This window comes from Leptosomus discolor, chromosome 3 (assembly GCF_034619465.1).
Source record: "Leptosomus discolor isolate bLepDis1 chromosome 3, bLepDis1.hap2, whole genome shotgun sequence".
In the NCBI taxonomy this organism is placed as follows: domain Eukaryota; kingdom Metazoa; phylum Chordata; class Aves; order Leptosomiformes; family Leptosomidae; genus Leptosomus; species Leptosomus discolor.
In genome coordinates, this window is record NC_141393.1 from 36,819,830 (window position 1) to 36,843,783 (window position 23,954).

General features: G+C 35.7%; 1 protein-coding gene across 2 annotated transcripts in view; it reads right to left on the reverse strand.

Annotated features, from left to right (window-relative positions):
- FSIP1 (fibrous sheath interacting protein 1) overlaps positions 1-23,954 on the reverse strand; it is an 84,810-nt gene that overhangs the window by 36,150 nt on the left and 24,706 nt on the right. For both annotated transcript variants that reach the window (XM_086462675.1, XM_086462674.1), the window contains one exon: positions 17,431-17,568. In XM_086462675.1, coding sequence (XP_086318801.1) covers positions 17,431-17,568 — 138 coding nt within the window. The remainder of the gene's footprint in view (positions 1-17,430; positions 17,569-23,954) is intronic.

Here is a 23,954-nt window from a genome sequence, read left to right on the forward strand (position 1 = left end):
TGAAAAATGACCTAGTAAGGACTACAGATATATGGAGATTAACACATAACTTGACTGTTCTCTCTAGCTTTCATCAAAACATAAATAATCTCACTGCATTTCTGCATGAGATTCTGGTGTACTGTACCAAAAGCGTATATCAACACTACTTAATTTAACATAAAGTTTATATAATTAGTCAATTTGCACATCACCTGGCAGCTTACAGTTTCAAACAAGTTATTACTAGTTAAACAACAGAAATTATTTAAAACAGAGAAGATTAAAAACAAATTGAATTACAAAATATTTGCTGTATGCTGTGTTCTAGAAACAAAATGAGGGAAAATTACAGATCAAGATTAAAATTGCAGATTAAAATGTGTTGTCCTCACAGTGACATTTGCTTTCAGTTATTTGCATGCTTAATGGAATTTATAAAAGGAAACAATGTTATTCCATATTCAAGACTGACTAAACATAAGAGGAACAGCACAGAACCATAGTTGCTAGCATCCTAACCCTACAAGTAGAGGCTGAGACCTACCAATGCCTTGCTTACTATGGTTAGTCCACTCACACACTCTGAAATGCCAGAGGAATCACTACAAATAATAATAAACAGAATACAAACAGAAAGCCTGTGAGACAGTAAAGAAGGAAAAGCAACAGCTAAAGCTGTCAAGAGGACTTTCCAAATAATCCAGTTACTGTAATAGGTTCTACCATGACTTGGATACCCACATCAAATGCTCTGTGCCACTGTGTCAGGTGCAACAAGTGTTTTACTTGTATTTACAAGTATTTTTGGGTAAAGGAATGACAAGTAAAGTTGCAAATTAACATTTAGGAGTGAAGCACGGTGGTGGAATGCAGTTTTTCCACAAGCAATATTAAGTTTGCCAATACTCAAAAACATTTTTCCCCATGAAATATTATTTCCCATGTTTTTTGGTTGGTTTTGTTTGGTTGTTGTTTTTTTTTTTTTTCCCTTTGGGCTTTTTTTCCCCCTTTCTCTCCACAGGATTACAGGGAGGTCAACTGTGAAAGTACAAGTAAGATTTAGCCTAATAATTTTCTACTTGGCAAAAATCCAGATAATAAGTCAAGTATTATAATATAATTAGTAGCTTGGAGTTGTTTTGTTGTATGTATTCCCTTGTGAAGCAAGCTCAACAGTGTATCAAACTTTAGCTGTAACACCTCTCTAATGGTTAACAAAGGTCTTCCCATATTCTCAGCATCAACTCATTGTGTTTATCCACTGTTAGCTGTGTTCTCAGATGATTTATGTCAAGCACAGAAAATACTTTTGTGAAGGTCTTACCAAACCAGACATTCCAAGCATGGATGCTAAACTAAGCATTTACTGAAAGGTCTGAGTATCAAAATCAAGTAGCAACTTCAGCATTAAATTTTAATACTACTCTGCTCAGATCTCTGTGACCACTCATACTCCTCCATGAATTCTCTAAAGATTCTGTGGGATTACAGTATGTCTTAATTGACCTTAATCTCTAAGAAAATGCAAATACAAAAGAGCCCTAATAAAGGTAATTATATAGTAAGAATTAATAACAATGCATAGAGCAGATACACATACAGAAAATAATTATTTAAACGGTTTACTTAATTTTCTCTTCTCCTCAGAAAGAATTTATAACAATGAGAAAAAGATAGGATTCTCCAAAACAGAAAACGTCATTTAATGTCACGTACCATCTGTCTGGTAGATTGAAGGTGCCTTTTCTCCTTGTTTAACTATATCAAAATGTTTTCAATATGCTCATATAACAATTACCTTAATATTTAACAATTTAAAATCGAGCTATTCAAATAACAGCTTATTCTTATGTAGCACTTTGTTGCTAAGGGCCATTGAAGTGCTGCATTAAAACACCCAAACTGTCAGTTAGAAAAGTAAGTCAACTGTTGAGCAACGCATATCATTAGAAAGAAAGGAAAGAAAAAAAAAAAAACAACCAAGCAACAGACAATTGGCAGAAAAAGAAATAACCTGAGAAAGAAGAGTTTAAACAGGAATAATAAAATTAGCTGAGCTGGAATTGGTTCTGGCATTGGTGTTTATTTCTACTATGGGTAAATACAATTCTGACACTTAAAGATTAAAAACCCCTATTATTTCAGTTCTGTTTCACTGTTTACACTGCCAGCTCCACGTCAAGAATGCTCTACTTGAGGAAAATCACAAAACCAGGGAAAACGGGTTTTATTCCAAAAAGTACCTTGAAAATTGTGAAGATAGTAACTGTAATTTGATTCTGGTTTGAATATACTAAAGATACATTTATAAATGTAATAACTTCAAATATCTTGTAACTTATCCCCCAGAGGTGAAGAGCAACCACAAGAATCAAAATCCCTAATTTTACTTTCCACCTTATTGAAAGATCAGAAGTTCTCTCTGAAGCAGCAGTTCTGCAGATTCACATTTTATCTACAGAGAAAATAGTCTGGTAAAGCAAAAAATAATTAACTGTACCCTAACACTGATGGCACAAGTTTCTGCTCTAGTTCTTTCCATGACATCAAATTTAAAAGAAGAATTTAAATCAAAAGATTGCAGTTACATCATCAACTTTGTCACCAGCTCACTGAGACCCTGGCCATGTTTGTTTGTCACCAATATGCCACTCATAACATATCCAGTTATCTAAAATGCTTTGACTCCTGTAAGGCAATACCAGAAAAAAAAAAATTAAAAAATTATGTAACAGACTATTTTTCTTTTGAGGCTTTTATTTTCCAACATAATTTTTCTGATTTTAAAAAGCATCAGTCGCCTACATAATCTTTATTTTCTTTGCCCACTCTTGACACATGCAGTCACTTATCACATGGAGGAAAATGTCTGGTTCATCACTATCATCTGAGGAATTTGCATCTGGACTCTTGATTTAAAAATTTCCAGGGCTTCCCAAATGAGCAGAATTAACTGAATTAGAAAAAAACACAAAGCAAAAGAAAACAAATCCACTCATTTCAGCTCACTTTCCTAGACTTTCCATAGTAGTTTAATCCCATAAAATCCAAAGTAAAGCCTGTTAGATATAAAAGAAAAGTGCAAAGCTCCCAATTTAATGACTAGTTACAAGTCATTAAAGTAAGGACACATATAATTTGAAGCATTAGAATGTATGCTGAAATATAATTAGCGGCTATGAATCAAACCTGGACGGATTAAACTAACTCCTGGAATGCTATTATGGAGAGTACCTTGTGGAGAAAGAATGATCCTTCTGTTTGCACAGCAACTAAACAGCTTCAATTTACTTTTTAAAATTGACTTGAATAGAGATAAAGGCCCAGTATTTCAAAATGTGGCCTTCTAAATACAATCAGCCTGAATTATGCCTGTTTCACACTGCAGTACTTGCAACCTGGTTACAGGCAGCAGGGATAAGGCTGCACTCAGCTTATTTCACTGCTTAATTTATATGGTAATTACCACACCACAGCCAGAATGGAGAGCATCTGCCAAAACTGAAGGCCCCAGAATAATAAAACTGACATGTGCTGTGATATTGTTGAAGTGCTGACTAAGAAACTTCTTTTATCTCCTCTTGAAGCTATAAAATGGTATTCGTGTTATTACTAGCAGGGAATTTTAACAGCCTTGCATTGACAGCAATTATGTAACACATGCACAAAACAATAGAGTTTCACATCACTTAATAAATCCTTGAGCTCTCTTAGCTCCAGATCTCTCGCTGGCTGGATTTTATGGTCTGGTAGTTCTATCCGACCTTCAGAACACTGAAGTATACAAACCACAAAAGCACTAGAAAATTATTAGAAACAACTGGCTTTTCTCCCTGTTAGATCTATTTAATGAAGAGGGCACGATGCATAATCATGGAGGTTAATTAAAAGATTTGCTCACTCACTTTTCTCTGTAGCTAAATGCTGTTGTGAACCCCCGGTATTAAGCAAGGTACAGCTATTACTTTTCCTACTAAGAACGTCCTCTTACGAAGCAACACTTGCATTAAATAAAAAAAAAAAAAAAAAAGCAACTCATATAGCGTGTAACAACAGAACAAATTCAATTTATCTTCTGTTAATTTTTATGAGAATAAAAACATGTCATTAGCATATGGAAACTAAACTTGCAGCTGATTTTCCTGCTAATTTTATCAATTCCACTTCCAAAACTATGCTTTATTTTTTTAGCTTTAATATATTGCACCTGAAACTTCAGCACCAAAACTTCATAAACAAACTAGAAACATTCTATTATTCAATTTAAAAAAACCCAAATTGTCAGATAACAAAGTATGGGAAACTGAAAATTAAAGAATTCAAAGAAAAGTTGAAAGGCCATTTCTGTAACCAAACTAAAAGATTAGTTCACATGGCACAAATCCTCCCTCCTCCTCCGAACAAAAATTATTTGATAAGTGTATCCATTCAAAAACAAGCAACACTGCTTCACCTTCAGAAACCAGTCAGTCACTGAAAGTCACTCATTAATGAGACAGAATAAACCAGCCATCAAAGTTATTCATACAATAATTTCAAACACTGAGAATTCAGTTTTCTTACTATTTACAACTAGAAATAAGTTTGTTTTCATAATGATTGTTTGCACAAATTCATTACACACCACTTATTTCTGTCCACACTTCATAACTATATTCCTGATCTATTTACAGGTTACACTCTGTGTATCATTCATAAAGAGTTTGATTAATATCTTCATAATTATTATTTCTAATCTTCCTCCACAGATCAGTCCCTACTTTCTACGTTTTATACAAGACGTAGTTTTGCCATTTCTTGAATTCACATAATTCAAGTTTATTATTATTATATAAGTTCAAGTTAAAGACACGCCTTTCTGAGAAAGTACCCCGAATCCACTATCACACCATACTTGAAATTACACTTACAAACACAGACCACAATGCCTTCCTTTGTATACAATACCAAAAAGGTCACTGTTCTTTTGCTGCTTTATTACACTAGAAATTTAGCTACTTGTTGCTCTCACTTTGAAGTCACTTTCTTATTACTGCCTTCTTTCTTGAGTTGTCAAAATCTAGTAATAAAAACACTTGTCAGTACTTACATTGGATTTTACTTCCCCAATCAATGATCTTTAACGAAAAATTAATATAAGATAATGCATAGGAGTGACAATTCAAGCTATAAACAACTCTAATTACTTTCCCAATTCCACAAGTATACCTGTAAAATATACAATAAATTCAAAAACTTTTAAAATGTGCTATACTTACACGTGAACCTTTTTATCCTAATACATGAATCTTTGGGTTTTTTTAATAGAAAGAGCACTAATTGCAAAAGCCTGCATTGGCAAGAGCTTCTTCAGTAAGAGAATTCTATGAAATCGAGAAAGTAATACACATGGCTTCAACAAGGGTGAAGTCCTATAGACTACTCCTCACAAACCAGGAGCTTCCTGCACTGTCTTAATAAGCATCTATTACACTTAAGCCAATAGCAGAGGACAGGCACAAACCATTTGTTTCCTGTAGAATGAAGACTCCCTGCTGAGAGACATCACTTTTCCTTGAGATTTCTTTGAAGGAAAGCTTTGATTTACAGAAAGAAAAGCAGCTAAGAAGAAAAAAAAGTTTTGCTACAGCCACACGTTCTTGTTTGTATAAGCAGTTATCCAGTTTTAATCTGTTTTTCCACGAACATCTCAGGAAGTGAAACTGTTCAGAACATTTAGAGTTAAATACTCTTTGCAACAAATATTGTTCAATGTTCAACACATACACATATATATATACACACCACAGTGTAATTACACTACTTTGCAATAAGGCATTAGAAATAAATTCACTCGGAAGAAAATTATATACTGTCTAACCAAAGACTATCCATAGTCCTGGCAGAAAAGACCACATGACTAAGATATGAACAATGAATAGATCCCACCAGAAAGGGATGGGGAGCCCTCTGCATGCCATAAAATTAAGACAGCCACATGATGAATGTGGAGGTGCTTTAAAAAACCCAAAACAAATGGGCAGTCACAGAGGGTATATAAAAGGGAGATTCTTAGTATGGGAGGTGTGCTTAATTTTGACTGCTGCTTGTGTTTGGGAAAAAGACCTGACTACATTATTTGGGTTTTACGTTATTAAAAAAAAAAAAAAAAAAAGGAAAAAAAAAGCTGGTGAAAATACAGTGCAAGTACTTTTGAAGGAATAATTTAAAGACTCAAGACTTCTATAGAAAGAATTCAAACAAACCTATTGTCTCCTAAATATAATTGGCAAAGTAGAAAAATAAAAATGGGTCATACTAAGAAGTAGAGGAAAACATTTCTTACAAAGTTCAGTCAGTATCTTCAGTCTTCCGATGTCTACTTATTATAATACACTTCTTTCTTTAGGTTTTACCTGAATAAATTAAACTAAAGGTAACACACCATTTAGTAGGCATATCTTCACACATAAGTACCCTAAAGCAAAAACTTGTAAAGAATGATCACTATTGTACAGTATTATGTATTGATGTACATTTCTCAATATTTGTTAGCAGGAGAGTGACAAAATGAAATGGGAGGAGGGGAAATTAAATGTAAAACTACAGAAAGACAACAGAAAAAAAGAGCTGGAAACAAGAACCTACAAGCCTGCTTCTTTCAGAATCAGAGGACTGTGTCAAAGACTAGGATTTATCACAAAGTATGTGGCCATGCCTCTTCGGTACATGCAATCAGTTTGTGTGATGACAACTACACTTGCCCTTACAAAAGTACACGCCCAGAAAGTGTTTTCTAAGTCTCAACCTCCTTCCCCTTTTTATGAAGGGAGACCTCAATGACAAGGACATACGCAAGTCCGAATAAAATCTGTCTTCACCACAGCCCTGAAACAACGCACCAGGAAAAACAAAATTCACGGTGATAAAAACCATTAATCTAGATCAAGGATGAGCCTGTCATCTGCAAAAAGGAAATTCCTAGTTTCTACACAATAATCTGTCTTTTTTTGCATGCATGAGAGAATCAAAGTCTGAACAAGCAGTGCTCAGAATGTTTTCTTCTTTTCTTCCAGAGGAGCATCCTGCCCATCACTGGCAGAGAGAAACACTGTCCTTCTAATTTATGCTGGTTTGGCCTTGAACTGTGTGTTTCTGGATGAATATCTTAATTTCACCACTGGAAAGATGATGTCTTTCCTCTCAAACTTACAAAAAAATTAAGTAGGGGTTAGGCCACTGTCTTGTGAGGGAAAATGGAGACAAAGCTACCGAGATGAAATTGCTGAGCTTGAAGAAAGTGGAGGAGAACTCCAAGATAGATGCTAACTTCCTAGGTTTGTGTTTCTGAAAAAAAACGGGCATAATCTTGATCATGACTGGTAACATGCCTTGTACTTATGGCTGTTTGGCTGTGTTGGCATGCTCTGAGCATGTCTAGCAAACAGCCCATAGACAAAGGAATGCTCAGTCTGGGAATTAAAAAAAGCAGACTTAGGCATGAGATAGGCCACGAGATGCCCAACTCTGCCAAACTGGCAACCAGTATGAATACTCAGTAGCAGAATGTTAGGTATCCACATAATTTTTCCATCAGAAGTTTATATACCCTCACAGAATCTAACAAGAGAGAACATTTTAAGTGAAGATTTTCTGGAAAAGGGACAGCCCAACATTCTAGGTATTTTTTGACACTGGCCTGCACTGTGCAGCTTAACTAAAAAATATACTGTGTAATTAGACTATTTAGGTCAACGAGACAAAACTTTCAAAGCTTTTCTCAAACCAACTTAATGTGACTCTGTAAACAGGATTACAGCGTTTCTGAAAAGAAAATTATTGCATTCATGCTAGAAATATTGCTGTTGTCACCTCAGGAAACTGTTTCTAGAACCCAAAAATCCATCAGAAACTTTTCTAGCTTTCAACTAAGTTTTGTTGTAAACCTGTGATTATCAGATTTGTGTCAGTATGCCATTAGTTCATGTTAATGCATTAATTGTAATATCCATCTTATCTATAGATTTAGTGGAATTTGTACACTCCTAGGAATCATACCAAAAATAACTTTTTTCTTAATACTATTACCTTTTATAGGTGAAGAGACATGAAAAATTACATAGCTTACGCTGAGACACAAGATGTCAACACCAATATTACAAATATTCACAATAAAGTTCACATCCTGCTAGGAGCTGCTAAGCCAAAAACATTTTAAATGTCCATGTGGCTGCCAAATAGTTTAATGTAGTTTACAAGAGTATCAACACCCTGTGCATCCGCTATGTGCCTTACATCCTTCACTTTTAGAGATGCTGTTTGATTACACATCCATCCTGGCCTAACAAGTTAAAGTGTCTCAAGAAAAGATTAAATTTCTACTACACAGTTTGTACATGCAGACATACAGACACACATGTATAAGATAAATTTACAGCCAAAAAATTTTCATGTTGACATTTATTGCAGACTTCAAACCACATAGTCATCAACCCTAAGATGGAAAGATGCACTTACATGCTAGTTATCAAAAGATCACCCATAAAAGGCATAAACTACACCTAAGGACATGTTGTAGAAGGTTTCCTCCACAGCAGCCCTGTTGTTTTTCCGCTCTCATTTTCAATGTGACATCTTAGGGCAAAGTAGAAACACAGCCTTCCTCCACAACACTTACAGAGAAACAGAGGTTTTTCCCTGACTATTTCTCTTTAGTGCACAGGGTGCAAGCAGGCTAACATGAAAATGCTGTAGGCTTCTTTCCTACAGAGATTAAAGAACGGTGCTAACTGGCAGCAAGGATCGAGGAACTCCTAAGTTTGCCAACAAATATGTGTAACAACAAGTAAACACCTTCTCCTTGCCTCAAAAGGACATGCATGCTTCAATGATGAAAATTTTATGCTGTGGACACCTGCACTGACCAGAGAAATTGTTAATCATTATTTTAGTATCACCACAGCTAGAAAACATAGTCATTACATTGAACTGTGATGCTAGCTGTTGTACAAATACAGGAAGGTAAAGGAGAATAGAAAATCCCAAACCAACCTGTAAGTATAGCCATACAAAACTACAAATACACAGGTAGTCAACTACCAGGAAAACTGAAACTCCACTGATCAATATGCTTGACTGTCCTAAACCAGAAACACAATCCTCATCAGTTAGCTGAAAAGTGTTTTGAAAAGGCTTCAGGCAGCAGGAAAGCAGAGCAATATGCATTTGTGTGAAAATATAACTGGGTGATGAAGAACACTGTCCTGCTTTGAAGTCATGTATTTATCTCAACCATGAAGTAAAGATGATGGGTTGAGAGAAAGGGGAGTTAAGAAAGAACCAAAAAGGGCCTCGCAAGTGGATACATGCAACCTGTTTTAGACATAATGGTGGGAGAGGTCAGGAGGCAGATAAATGGACGGCATAGTAAAAAAAGTAAGAAGCAAATACAAGAACACCATTACATGGTATTTGTTGAGATCAGAGAGGACAGAGGGTGTGACAAAGGATATACTGAAATAATAATACAAGCATAGAAGAGTATCAGTTTTCATGTATTCTGTCATCATGTAAGACAAAACACATTTCCAATAAGAAACTGTTTGATGGTGTCAAATGCCATTTATAAATAAAGACAATTAAGAAACTAGTGCAGTACAATTAAATTTACATCACATTAGAGACACAAAACTGAAGGAGACTATAAACAGCACTACATGAATTTAGAGACGGGTGGGTAGCCAAAGATGGCTTGTTTGTTATTTTAAGATGGCAAATACTATAATATACAGGAGAGAAAAATATGAGGAAGCTCAACTCTAGAGAAGAAAATGAGAAGAAAATGAGAACATATGCAAGACATTGGGAAAGAGAATAGGAACAAATATAGTGGGGGGGGGAGACACAAGTGTCTTCCCTTGTTCAAAACTAGCTGAGAGAAGCACAAGAAGTGAGATGATTCTCGGTTTTCTCCTACACGTTCTGGGGCAAACGATTAGCAGAGTCATCATCTTAACTGGAACTTCTCTGCATTTTGGGAGATGGAGGACCAGTACATTGAACTGACAGAGAATTTGATCATTCTTACCTAGACACCTATTATGTTTAAAACAGGTCACATTACAGGTATCAAATTCCAGCGATGATGCCTCATACACAGTATCAATCCATAACTAATACTTACGAGACAAGTTGGCAATATTACTTACCATCATATGGATTTAGTTCAATTTAACTGTCTCCAGCATCTACATAAATATTACCTTAATAATTTTCTCCATAAACTATAAGCATAATTACAATTGTAACTGATTCATATTTTAATACAATTTAGTATTCAAAATTTAATATTTATATGCAAAATTATTTAATTATATTAAGTCTTAATGCCATTTCTAGTTTTCCAATTGTTTATTATAAATACATTTAGCAACTGCTTCATTCTTGTCCACAGTACTGTGAAAAAAATCAATAAATAGGAATTTTATTTTGATCATATGACTGAAATATTTAAATTTTATCCGTCTGCTATTAATTTTATTGCTCTCTTCATGTATGTAGTAGCTGTTAAATGAAGAAAATAAGGTTTTCACACCAATATTTTCTCCCAGGTGGAAATGCTACTACATTTCACTCAAACAATTTTGCAGAACCACATAACGAGAATGAATTATTGTAAAACTTTAATAGACAAGATCTGTTTGAAGCTTGCCAACAACCTGACAAGCAACTTTAGGACCTGGTATACACTTTCTGAAGGCATAACGTAGAACGTGGTACATCACAACCTTATTTAGGCAAGTTGTCCTTTTTCCTTTTATTTGGTGCAATGAAATGTGTGTTAAGAAAATTTTTCATTAAACAAGTTCTACTTTTATGGACAAACATGCTTATTCAGAAACCAGCCACTACCTGATACTATGTGACTTGAAACAAAGCTGTTGGCTATTTATATGTTACTGCACAGATACCAGAAGAACCTAGAAGGACTACCAATGCACAAAGCAAAGCAGTCAAAAAATACGGCTATATTCCTGTGGTCAAAAATATTAGCAACTAATTTCTGCAGACACTGTGATTGAAAACCATATTACAGGATTGTCTAGTTGACAAATTACTCTCCAAATATATGGTAGGACTTTATCTTGCCCTCTCATTCCCTTTAAAGGGGAAGAAAGGAATTACAGAAAATGTCAGGAACAAATTATTCTCTTTTTTCTGGAAGTTGTCTAATACAGACTCAGGATCAGGTGCATTGAATTCAACCAGTTTCAGGGAAAAAGCTGGAATAAATTTATTTTTAACAACAACTTCCCTCATCATGCTGATGCAGGGTAAACCATGAAATGGCTTGTGAAACTTTCTCCAGTACTAAATAATAATTAATTTTATCCTGAGGTTTCCTTCCCCACAGATATACATTATTCTGCATCAAGATAAGAATCATGCCTTTTGGAGTAAGCTCCTGCAAGTAATCAAAGCCTTTGACGGCTTTTATTTATTTACTATTTTAAAATTTTTATTCTGCACCATCCGCACCAATTGCTCACCTTCCTGCAAAGTTCAGATATTCAGATAACAGAATATGTGTATTTTCATATTATTTGATACAAAAAAAGACCTCAATAATTAACAATCACATATTGCATTTGGCCACCAAATTGCATAAACTTGTGAAAAAATAATTCCTGATGATAATTTCAAATTTCAAGACTAGACAAACTAGATCTAGCTTGTGTTTTAAAAAGTACTTATTGCAAGTAAGCAGACTTCTTTTTAAAGTAGCTATCAGTATTTCAAGACATCAAACATGCTACTTGATTATCGCAAATGGCCAACTAGTAGAAGCCACAATTGAAAAATAACTACATTTATTATTCTTTCTATATAAAATTCTTTTCATTAATGCTCAGCAACACGCATTTGGCAGCTGAACATTTTTTTTGAAGCAGCAGTTAACAATGCAATTCACAAAACAAAGATAAGCTCAATGGTTTCCAGGAAACTGAAAGATGAAAGAATGTGGAAAGAGTCAGCCATGGCTTCAAATGAAGAACAAGTGAACTAAGGTCAAACTAAAACCTAAAAGAAATTCAGCAAGGGCCCAGAGATCATGGTACAGATACATTTCAGCTGGATTGAAATTTCACAATACATTTCAACAATGCATACAATACATTCTTTAGTATATGAATTCATCAGGGACAACTTTTTCAAAATGAAGGAGGAACTCTGATTCCAAAGCCTTTAGTTTCATTACTTCAAGCAGAATACTTAGCAGATTTTCTGGGTTTTATGTTGATTGTAAAGTATGTTAAAGTCTTATCTACCAGCCTTGTTTTATGTGCTCAGTTCCAGACTGAGATGAAACAATGAAGCATGCATAAGGTAAGGTGTGGTGGAAGAATCCATAAATGTTAACATTTCAGAGACCAGCACCTACTAAATAGCCTGCTCCAGAAATATGATTAATGTATCCCTCCCCCTTGAAGAGAAAGTCAGAGCAAAGCTACCATTATACAAATCCATTTGAATAACTCATTTTGCAGTAGTGGAAGAATACACCATTCTAAATACACAGACAAAAAAAATATTAATAGAGTTACCTTTATACCTGCTGTAAGTTATTCCCTAACACACAGAGCTAAATTCTGCTTAGTTAAACTAACCATAATTTCCACTCAGGAAAAACAAACAAACAAACAAAAGAAACAACAACAAGAAAAGATTTTATCTGAGGGACTTTTTAAAATAAATTTTAAAAAGTCATCTCTCTGACATTAGATTTGTAAATTATTATATTTTAAAATTATAAAGCCCAGTATAACCAAGCATTCAGAAATAACATCTCTAACTGCTGACAAATCACTTCCTTCACTCGGAGCAGAGAATTTATTTCCAATTCTATACAGCGAATTACAGCGGTTTAGGAAAGAGTAAAGGAGAAATTTAAATGTAATGTGAATTTTAAGTAGAAAATTTAATTAGCTAAGCTAGAAAAATAACTGAACCTTAAAAGCTGTACACCAGGAATCTTGTCAAAAGTGAGAGGCAACCTCTCACAACCACTATTTTATACCACAGAAACAATGTTTTTACCAGTAATAATATCTCCTGGAACCATGCCTAGGCATTCTTCCCCTAACATACAGTGAAGAGTGCCACCTATTGAATAACAAACAGTATGTCCAGAAATAATTAAATTATTCTGGAAACGTGCCATCACATACTCCCCTCCTCGACCCAAGCATTCACTTCACTTTTTGATCACGCAGATTCCTGCCAGACAACAGTTTTGCTGCTAACATTGTTACAGAATTGATGGCCAAAACATTAGTTTGGTATAGAAATAAGGCACCCAGTCCACACTGCATAAGTTATCCGATTTTTAGACATTCCCACACTAAATAAGAAAAATTTTATTCAGTTTTGTATGTTGCATCAGAAGGTGATACCATGCTGTTTTGTCCAATCTTCCCTAGTAATAACTGTACTTTCCAGAAATAAGATTAGAAGGTATCAAGGACACGAAACTAAAAGAGGCAGTATTTTCTGAAGGCTGTTCTTCACTCACATAAAAAAAAAGTGTATATTTTCTATGTATTTTTCTTTACTGTTAGAAGAAGAAAACCACTTTCATTCAGAGTTGAATATTTCTTTATTTACACCAGCAAAGTATCTCACAGAGGACCTAATACACAAGTATTTCATACCCATACACTGTGATCTCAGAGTCATGCTACAGAGCAGCAACTGCTAAGGAGACACAGTAGGTCCCCCTGAAGACGCCTTACCAGGTGCTGCATAGCATGCAGCAATGTTAGTCTGGCCACAAGTTACACATTGGTACAGATGACATATTCTATGTTTATAAACACTGTAAATTGACTTTACAGTCTATCGATTTAGAGTTCTAAATACACACAATCTAGCCAAGGAAAAATGCGTGGTATGTTGCAAGAGTCTGTGTGTAATGTGATACCAAACAATACTGCTATAACCCAACTAAGACTTGGAACTGACCCATTTATATACAAAACATTTGAATGAGTCAGCAGCCCACTGCATTTCCCAGGCCTGCTGTAGACTATCACACAGTTCCCAGACGCACTTCCTCAGATTGTGTTTGCCTCATGAACAAGGTCAGTAGTAACAAAAAGTGATATAAAGGTCAGTGATTAGGAAAAGATTACAATGTGCAGACTTATTTTATCTGTTTACCGATTAACCTATTCAATATACTGAAGTTCCACACAATTCTTCTAGTTATTTGCCTCCCATCTTTAACTGTCTAAGATAATAAAGTAGTATATTAAAATGAAGGTCCGCTATTGTTTCGGCACTGTGAACAGATAAGAGCTAAATACGCTGCCTTACTGTAGAGACTCACACACACACAAGTGAACAGCCCCTAAAGCAACCACTGCCTTCTTGTCTGAAGTCTTTGCTCCCATACTCCGTAAAGTACATAAAATTAATAGATGTCAGGAAGAATGTGTCAATTAGCCTTCCCCCACCCAAACCAAAGACTGGTCTGCATTCAGTTGTGTCCAAATTAGCTTTAAACCTGCTAGAATTCCAATCACAGAATGTTAGGGGTTGGAAGGGACCTCGAAAGATCATCCAGTCCAACCCCCCTGCCAGAGCAGGAACACCTAGAGTAGATCACAGTCATGTTAGCTGTGCAGTTCCAGCACTGCCAGCATAAATCCCGCAGATCACAGAAGTTTCTGCAACTGTAGCAACAGCGCTATCAGTAATTGATATTATACCACTGCAGTTATGCTGCTATCCGAATCACAAAGCTTTTGATCCGCACTGGACATCCCTTTTTGAGGGCAACAAAAGATAACCGAAACAGTATTTGTCTTAACCCTGATTTCTGCAGAAAGCAATCCTACTGCTGAATAAAGACCTCCACATGCCAAAGGTAGACTATATGAATTTTTGGTGTGACACAACAAAACCGTATCTTTTTATGACTACATGGGAAAAAACCACACTAAAATCAGCTACACACAAAAAATTTCTACAATGCACAACCATGAAAAACTACTATTCTTCCTTCAACACAGTGATAATAAAGAAAGATTGCGTAAAAATTATTGATCCTTTTCCTTGTAGAATCAAAAAGTCATTAGACAGGGTGGGGTGGTGGGGGATGTCAGGAGGTCTCCAGTCCAACCTGTTCAATGCAGTGTCAGCTACGAGATCAGATCAAATGCCTTATGGTTTTGTTTAGCCAGGTCTGCAAGATTTTCAAGGATGGAGATTTCACGGTCTCTCCTTGCAACCTGTTTCCCATTCTTAATTACCCTCAAAGGCTTTGGGTTTTTTTTCTTTAAATCCAGGTGGAACCTCCCCATTTCAATTTATGTATATTGTCTCTTGTTCTCCCACCGTGTAACTTGGTAAAGATACTACAGCTCTGTCTTCCCTGCAACGTCCTCTTTGCTACTGCAAAGCTACTCTTAGGTCCACTTGAGCTATCTCTTCTCCAGCTTAAAGACACCAAGTCTCCTCAGCCTCACTGGTCAAGTGCTTTAAGCCCAAATCATCTCGGTGTCTCTGTGCTGAACTTGCTCAGGTGTGCAAACATCTTTCTTTACTGGGGAGTCCCAAACTGGATGCAATACTCTATACACAGTCTAATGAGTACCAGGTAAAGGGGAGTAATTACTTCCCTTAATCTACTGACTATGCTTATGTTGATACAGCCAAGTACACCACTAACCTTCATCACTGCAGGGCATGTGCAGTCTATTGTCCACAGTGATGTCAGGACCTTTTCAGCAGGGCTGCTCCCTGGCCAGCCAGGCTCCATCTTGCACTGTTAGAGGGAGTTATTCCTCTCTAATGCAGAAATCTGCATTTGTCCTTTATGAATGTCATATGGTTCCTGTCTGCCCACTCCTCCTACCTAACTCCCAGTGAGTGGCAGCCCTGTCCTCCAGCTTACAGAGCAGATGTAATCATTTCACCAAAGGCAACAGTCAGGTTGGTCAAGCCTGACTTAACCTCGGTAAATCCACACTCACTATTCCAAATCACCACCACCTCCATTTGCACACCCTTTATGTCAATTACCTACACTGATGCCTCTTGCTAATGTACCAAAATACTTCGGGTTTTCTAGCAAAAATCCAGCTTCATCAGGTTAACCATGCCAGCTGTCATCTCACCTCAGTCTCTTGTACACTCCTGTACTAGTTTGTCTTCTCCACATAGCGCATTCTATGGAGAAACAAAAGCTTTCTTATCTCATGTTAAAATCTTAAAAATATGGATATATATCCACTTTTTAACCTCTGCCGCCAGCTCAGTAATGCAGTAATGTTCTTTTGAGTCTTCAACAGTTTCACTCCTGACTTCACATGAGCAAAACAAACCTTCAAATTTTTGTACAAAGTTATTTTAAAAAAAAAAAAAAAAAGGAAATATTTTCTTCCTGTGTTATTAAGATCTGTGAGCCATCCAACATAAAAACAAATACCAATGCTGGCTTTCAGGCCAAACAAATGACAACTGTATCATCTTAGGACTCTCCTTTTGAATTCATCTGGTTTTTTTAAAGTTTTATACATTTTCCCCCTAATTCTCTTCACTATAGGCTGCTTTGTAGCTCTTTGAGCAGAGAACGAACAGCACATTTACACTGTATATTTAAAAACAAGTGAAAAGATTCCCAAAGTCCTCGAGGTTTCCCTGTCACTAGTATTTAGTTGAATTTCCTTATTGTAACTTGAAAGGAATGTAATAAATTATACTTACTGAAAGAGAAAAGCACAGTAATGTATTACTTGACAGAGGCATGTAAGTTTTGGGTTGTCAGTCCTGCCTCTCTGACTTAGAAATAAACATAGTTTATGTCTACTAGGTTAACAATAGGATCCTCTCAGATTTTAAATTGGCTTTTCCCTATCCACTTTTACTAAAAGTAGTAATAAGGATGAGATGTGATGTACTCATTCTAAAACAGTAATGATTTTTTACTATCATTTTACTTAATTGCTTCTACTTTAAAGGCCTTTACACCTATGAAATTCATGTATTAAATGAAAATTAAGTTACAAAAATACACTAATTCAGTAAAACTAAATGATATAATAACTTAGGGTACACAATATTCCCACCAGACCTGAATTATATAAGCTATAAAAAAAATATATCCTTTTAGGATGCATTTATATATGATTGTTTATGCTATCCTCCTCTGGTAAGGAAGAGAGAAGACTAATTTCTTTCACTTTGAAAGACACTATGTTAATGGGAAACATGCATTACCACAGAAAGATACGTTTCCTAGATTAAGAAAAATTATTTGAAACTTTTGCTTGTATATTTCTTTGGGGATTCCTTCAGGAATTCACAAAAGGTTGCAAAATTTGATTTTATTTCACGACACAGAATGATAAACTCAAAATTTGCAAACTGAGGGGAAAAAAAATACAACAAAAATAGGAGACTTACGAGATTTCTCTCCAGGGATTTCAGCTGATGATCTATTTCTTTCAGACGATTTTGTTGATCACGTTGTTTCTTACTGTCTCGCAGAAACTTTTCACCTGGAACTGCTTCTAGGCTTCTGTTTGCATAAACCAGAGACTCCTGACAAAAGGAAGAATAGACAGAAACTAAACATATGACTTTATATTGCTTCAAAACCAGATGAGTGTTCTTTTGATTTCTGTCAGAAAAACATTGAAATGTTTAAAATAATGTGTCAATTTCAAATTTAGCAAATGTATAATTTTCATTATGCGGATTTTCAAAGGCAATAGCTAAACATCAGGCTGGACTTATTTCAATAGAAGAATTCCTCCTCTTCGCACAATGCAATGCTTAAATTCTACTACACCAATAAAAATGCACAATGGAGAGACAGAATGAGTGGTTCAAAGCTTGCTCCTATTAACCGTACTGGGATTAGAATTAGGCCATGAAGGAAAGGAAGAACTGAGCTGAAATGACTGTAGGTTTTTTTTACTAGATTACTGTGGTAGCTGAGAAATAACCCACTCTCTGTAAGCTGGAGTTAGATGCACAACCATCATTAAAGATTTGGGTTACGTATTCTCACTTCAGTAGCTTGGATCAGATTCTGAAGCTTGTATCAATTCTTAATACATTCAAGGTTCAATATTACATCTAATTTAGATCATTGAGAATGACAAGTATTGGCAAAACAGCAAAGTTATGTTGGAATTGGAAAAAAACAGGGCTTCCTCTTGCAAACCAAAGATCCTATAGAAGAACCTAAGGAATTCAAATAATGATGGGGGGGGGGGACGACCTACAAAAAAGCCCACCTGTTAGTCAATTCAACCCAAAAAACCATGGGCAACTATTTAATAAAAACATACTTGATTCACTCTTATTTTCAGAAACAGCTCAAGCAATCTTAAACACACAAAAGGAAAACAATTTCAACTAGTGTGTCTAATTGGAAAGAAAACCAATCTTTACAACTTAATATTCAACGGAAAATTTCTCAACTACGATATACAAAGAACTGTGAGCATCTGTAAACAACTTTTTTAAAACATCAAACAAATCTACGAGGTCTGACATTTAAACCAAACTATTAGTTGCCTGAAAATAAACTCATTCTAACACAGTACAAATCTTTGAATACATATTTACAATCAGCAATAATTGGCAGAACCACAATGCTAGTAAATTTTCCTATAACAGAGATATAAAGAGCGCCTCCTGTTAACAACCAGAATCCCTCCAAACTGGACTGAAGTTTAACATGGGCCACTTAAAGCCAAACTCTTAATATTGAGTGGCTAAAGCTAGGCTTCTAAATACAGAGAGTTTTTTCATTAAATACGATGCCCAATGGCAAGAAATTTGCATGACTGACATCTACACAGAACATAAAAAACAAAAGGACTTATTTAAACTTGTGTTCTTTAATACATGAAACAAGGATATAACCTTTATATCTGCAATATAAATATAGAGTTGTCAAAGCAGCCAAAAGTATAACAACTGAAGCTCGCTCTAATAAGAGGAATTGCTTTTACATGGCTTTGTTCTTTCAGTAATTTTAATACAAGTGAAATCACTTGTGGAAGAGCGGGGAGGAAGATGATGGCATCATACTACTTTTTCTTTAAAAAAAAAAGTTTTAGCTATTTCTGTAATTACATTTCTAAATCCAATCTTTAGATCTATGCATATACAGAGACATTGCCACGTGAGCAGTTAGTGCTCAGCATGGATCAGAGCTGCAGTCATGATTCGTTTTAAAAAGCAAGGTTATGAATACACCTGTAAGAATATACTACTAGTGGTACTCAGAAGTCACTAAATACTGTATTATATTTCCAGTATTTTATTTTGAGGGTTGTATGCATGGACTACTGTTTGATATTTTTATATGAACTCAGCCTTCAATGAAGAACAGAGCTCAAACTGCAAACAGCATCTCTGAAAATATTATTGCTGCAATATCAGCTTAAGTTTAAAAGATGACAGTGAGAAGAGTCACAAAATCAGAAAAGTTACTCCCTTCAAACCTTTTACTTTCTTTGCCACACACATTTCTGAAGCAAAGCTTAATGCAGATCCCTGTCCTAGTCTTTCAAATAGTTTCAGGCATACATGTTTCATTTTACAGACAGCTCAGCTGCTGCAAGCACTTATGAGCAACCTCTTCAAACTTCAGGAAAACCATGTACCCTGTTATTTTTCCTTTTATCACACTCAGTATGATTTTAAGCTTGGTTGCTTCTCTAGTAAGGTAATATTGTTCTATCAAAAGAAATTCTTAGCTGGGATAAACACGACTACTTTATTCTCCATAAACTTTTCTTGAATATTGATCTCTGCCATGATACCTAACCAATTCTTACCAGAGTGTGCTGGATGAAACTTGAACTATGAACATTTACCAGAAAACAGAAGTACTTTCAACAATTCTCCAACATCAACATCCACAACCAAGATAAATCTATTTAGACAAGATGGTAAAAAAATGGTTACTACTTACTCTCTCTCTGATCAGCATGATTTTGCACACTTTGATCACATTCCCTCTTTTTTCCCAAACTGAAGAACATCTCTGTGTAAGTCACTCCTTCCATAGAAGCCATTCTACATTTCTGAGCATTCTAGTACCCAGTTTCCCAGTACTGGTTATGAGATCCAGGGACCACAACTGCACAAGTCAAACTATATGGTAGTCCAGCAGCACACTGGTATTTTCTGTTTCATTCTGTATTCCTTTCATAATTGTTCCTAATGATCTATTTGAGATCTGACCACTATGGCGCATTAAGCTGCTGCTTTCACAGTAGTTCTTCACAGTCTCATTTCTCTCATCCCTGAATAGTAACAGATCAGAAGTCACAACACACAAGCAAAGTTAAGACTTTTCCCCACTTAACTGATTTTTTTAAATATTTTTCTCAAGATATCATGAAATAAATGTAGGAAGTATTGTATCATGGAAAATATTTTATTGTCAATATTTCAAATGCTTCACAACATTTTATATTTCAATTACATAGCACGTGTAGGTAGTGGAAGTCACACTGAGCTTAACAAAGATCTAAAAATCTTAAAGATGAGCTAGAAAATAAAACTATTAGATATGTTACACAAAAGAAGATTGTACTTAGAAGTACTTAGCAACAGCCAAAGCTGTAACGATCATAATGCAAAACAGAAATATTCAGTTTTTGAAATAGCTAAAATTATTTGTTGCACTCCCTTTTCTCCAAAATTCTATAAATAAATAAAAACAAAATCCCACCTAGTGAAAGATACTAGTGTCTTACTATCTTCTTGAGCCAGAAAATTGGCTGATCAGTTGCTTCTAACCATGCCCTGAAATAGGGTAGAGAGACCTGTCAAAATCACCTGTTTTGGTGAAGTGCAACCATGGAGTATAGGCTATCGAAGAGGTGAAACATTAGTGATTTTTCATAATTTTTTTATCATTTTGAGTACTTATTTAATTTTAAAGTGGTAACTATAGTCTACCGCTATAATTGAAAAATGGAATATTTTTCTGATAAAAGAAACCAAATCAGGTATGAAAGAACCCAAGGTAATACTCAACATTAAAGTAATTATGTTTATAAGACAATCAAGCAGACAGATAATATTGTTTCTTTAAAGACTGTCTCCATTCCCTTTTACTTTCAGGTAGTTTTCCAGTTTTTCAAGCTGGTAACTGTATTCATCACATACAGTCTTACTCTTCATGTTCTTCATCCTACCATTTTCCTGTCTCTTCCAGGATTACAGTCAACTTAATAGTTTTTGGGAAATACACATTAAGTAAGCTAGAAGCATTTTTAAGCATTTAATAAAGTTGGCACCACAACAAAGAAACATTTCAGAGAAATACAGTTCTGATGAGAAACATTTCCACGTAAAAGAGAACATCAGTCATGAAAAAGCATTCTGAACCCAGCCGGACTCACTGCACAAAAAAGATGGATCTGTATGCTCTTCTCTAACAGCTCAGCTATAGCACTATCAGATAATTAAAGCCAGTTGTTAAATATTTCAGAGTAGAAGCATAGATCCTATATCCTGCCGCAGCATCTACCAGTGGCAGAAAGCAGCTCACCCACTGAGCCAGTGGTGATTAAGTGTTTACATTTTGAAAGTTATATCTAATGCAATTCTTGGAAGAAAAGAAGGTGCAGCTTTATGACATGCAATTCTAAGCTACCTTTATTTTAATTACTTCTAAAATTCTCAATGAAAATCCATGCAGATGATTTACACACTAACAATTTTTCCCAATGATTCCCATCACTAATGCATTATACTCTTCTCAACCACAACAGATTAAATCCACATCTCATCGAAATCAGAAAGAATTTCAGCACTGATTTTTAAAAGAAAGATTAATGTCACTTGTCTACATTTAGCCCGTACTCAGGGCTAAACTATAAGAGTTGCTTTGTCACCCGACAACCCCTCTCCAGCCAGAGACGGGACTCAGGAAAAAGGAGAGCAGACCCATGGGTAGAAGCAAGAACAAATTTTAATGAGATAACACCAATACCAACAGAGACATACAGAGTTACACTCAGTCAAATGAATATGTAGCAGCCACAATCAACAGAAGCACAATCCTCAGAAGCAGGGAGAAGCCAGAGAAAGAGGAACCTCAGCAGGAACCCCACAGGAGCTTCCCTTCCCCAGCAAACCTTCCCCCTTTACAATGACCATGACATTATGGGATGGGCTACACCTGTAGCTAACTCAGCTGCCTTGGTTGACTCCAAACTGCTCACGGCCTGCCTGGCATGGCTGGGTGTGATTCTGTCCCAGCCAAACCAGGACATCACTGAAATCAGCCTCTTCTCCAAAGGAAGGAACATCCATGTGCTAAATCAGACTTGTGATCTGTAACTACACTCATTCAAAATAAATTCTGTATGTTCAGAATTTTTTTTTTAGCTCTTCTGGCACATTGATTTAAAAACAAACAAACAAACAAAAAACCCCACCACGCTATAAAAGCCCAAACTCCTAAGAAACAAATGTTGCAGTGCATTCAAATTTGCATTCCGTAGCATATGTGCTAACATCTTTATCTAGCAATTAAGTTTACAGAACTTACCTTAGTTATGGGAGTAGTGATACAATCTAAGCTGAAACTCTTAATAAATCAACAGAAATTTGAGACTTCAACAATATTAGATTATCACTATCAGTTCTGAACACTACAGACCCCCAGTCTCACCAACAAATATTTTGTCTCTCTCAATGTTTAGACAATATGTGAGAGGGTGAATAAACAAGGTAATTCCTGCATATTTAAATCACCTATTAGTGAGTTATGAGTGTCCCACTTCTAACTAAGGATAACAGCCTTCCAGTGCTGATAGCTAGTTTACTTCCTCATTTAGTTGCTGTGGTCAACTGAAGAAGCAATTGAAAATCTTGACATTAAACACCTGAAATTAAACACAACAAGAGGCAGACAACCAAAACTCTTACTGCCTTTGTGTTGCATGTGGCATTTATGCTAACATATCATAAAACAAGATCTTTTAGCAAAAGCATCATTCAATTAATTTTTTCAGACCCTTTCTGGGTAGGTATCAGTTGGCTTTGATTAGGTTCCAAAAGACATTTAGAACAAAAATTCTGGTATTTGTCTGTGACCCACCTATTTTCTGGTATCAGAACTGATGCTTCAAGAATAACAAGTTTTTTAAATAGCAAATTCATTAAAGCTTCCAGTTTATACCAATATTACGGTCATTTTTTGTGCCTTTTGACAGGAAGCTCTCTAAACTCAAAATAGTCAGCTACTCAGCTGCATGTGTTACTTCCTGGTTTTTTGAGAAAGCAACTGTTAAAGGGATTTGAAAAGAAAAGGTGTTAAGAATGTACTCACATAACCAAATTCAGAACACGACCTGTTGTTATTGCTATGTATGAATTGAAGAGTTATCTTTTACCCACCAAAACAAAAATAACCATAACCAAGACGTGGTATGAAGCTTCCACAGTAAACAGTCAAGCTCCTGAAAGTCGAGACAACTATCTTGTCCTCCACTTACCACAACAAAAAAAAATTAGCAACTGAAATTACATGTTAATATAAACAAGCACAGTCACGTCACACTGCCAGACAAAATCAGATTGCATCTACCAAATCAGGCCTCACTAAGAACTTAACACAAACTTGCCTAAAGTCTGGATCAGAATGAAACTACAGCAACCACTAGACACCCTGTCCTCTGCTGAGAAAAGTAGCTCTGGACACACAGACAAGTGGAATGAAGGCACCTACGGGATTTTGGAGTCCACTGGGAAGGCATCTGGAAATCAAGACACTTCTGGAATTAGATAGCTGCAGAGTCAGAGGGTTTGCTTTTGTTGTTTGTTTTCTCGGGGTTTTTAAAATTACTTTTGCATTTATGTAATCTGTGTCCTTCTCAATCCAGTTTTAAATAACTAAAGCCCCCTACTCACTCCAACTTACATGTGTTCTGTTTAGCTCTTTCTCT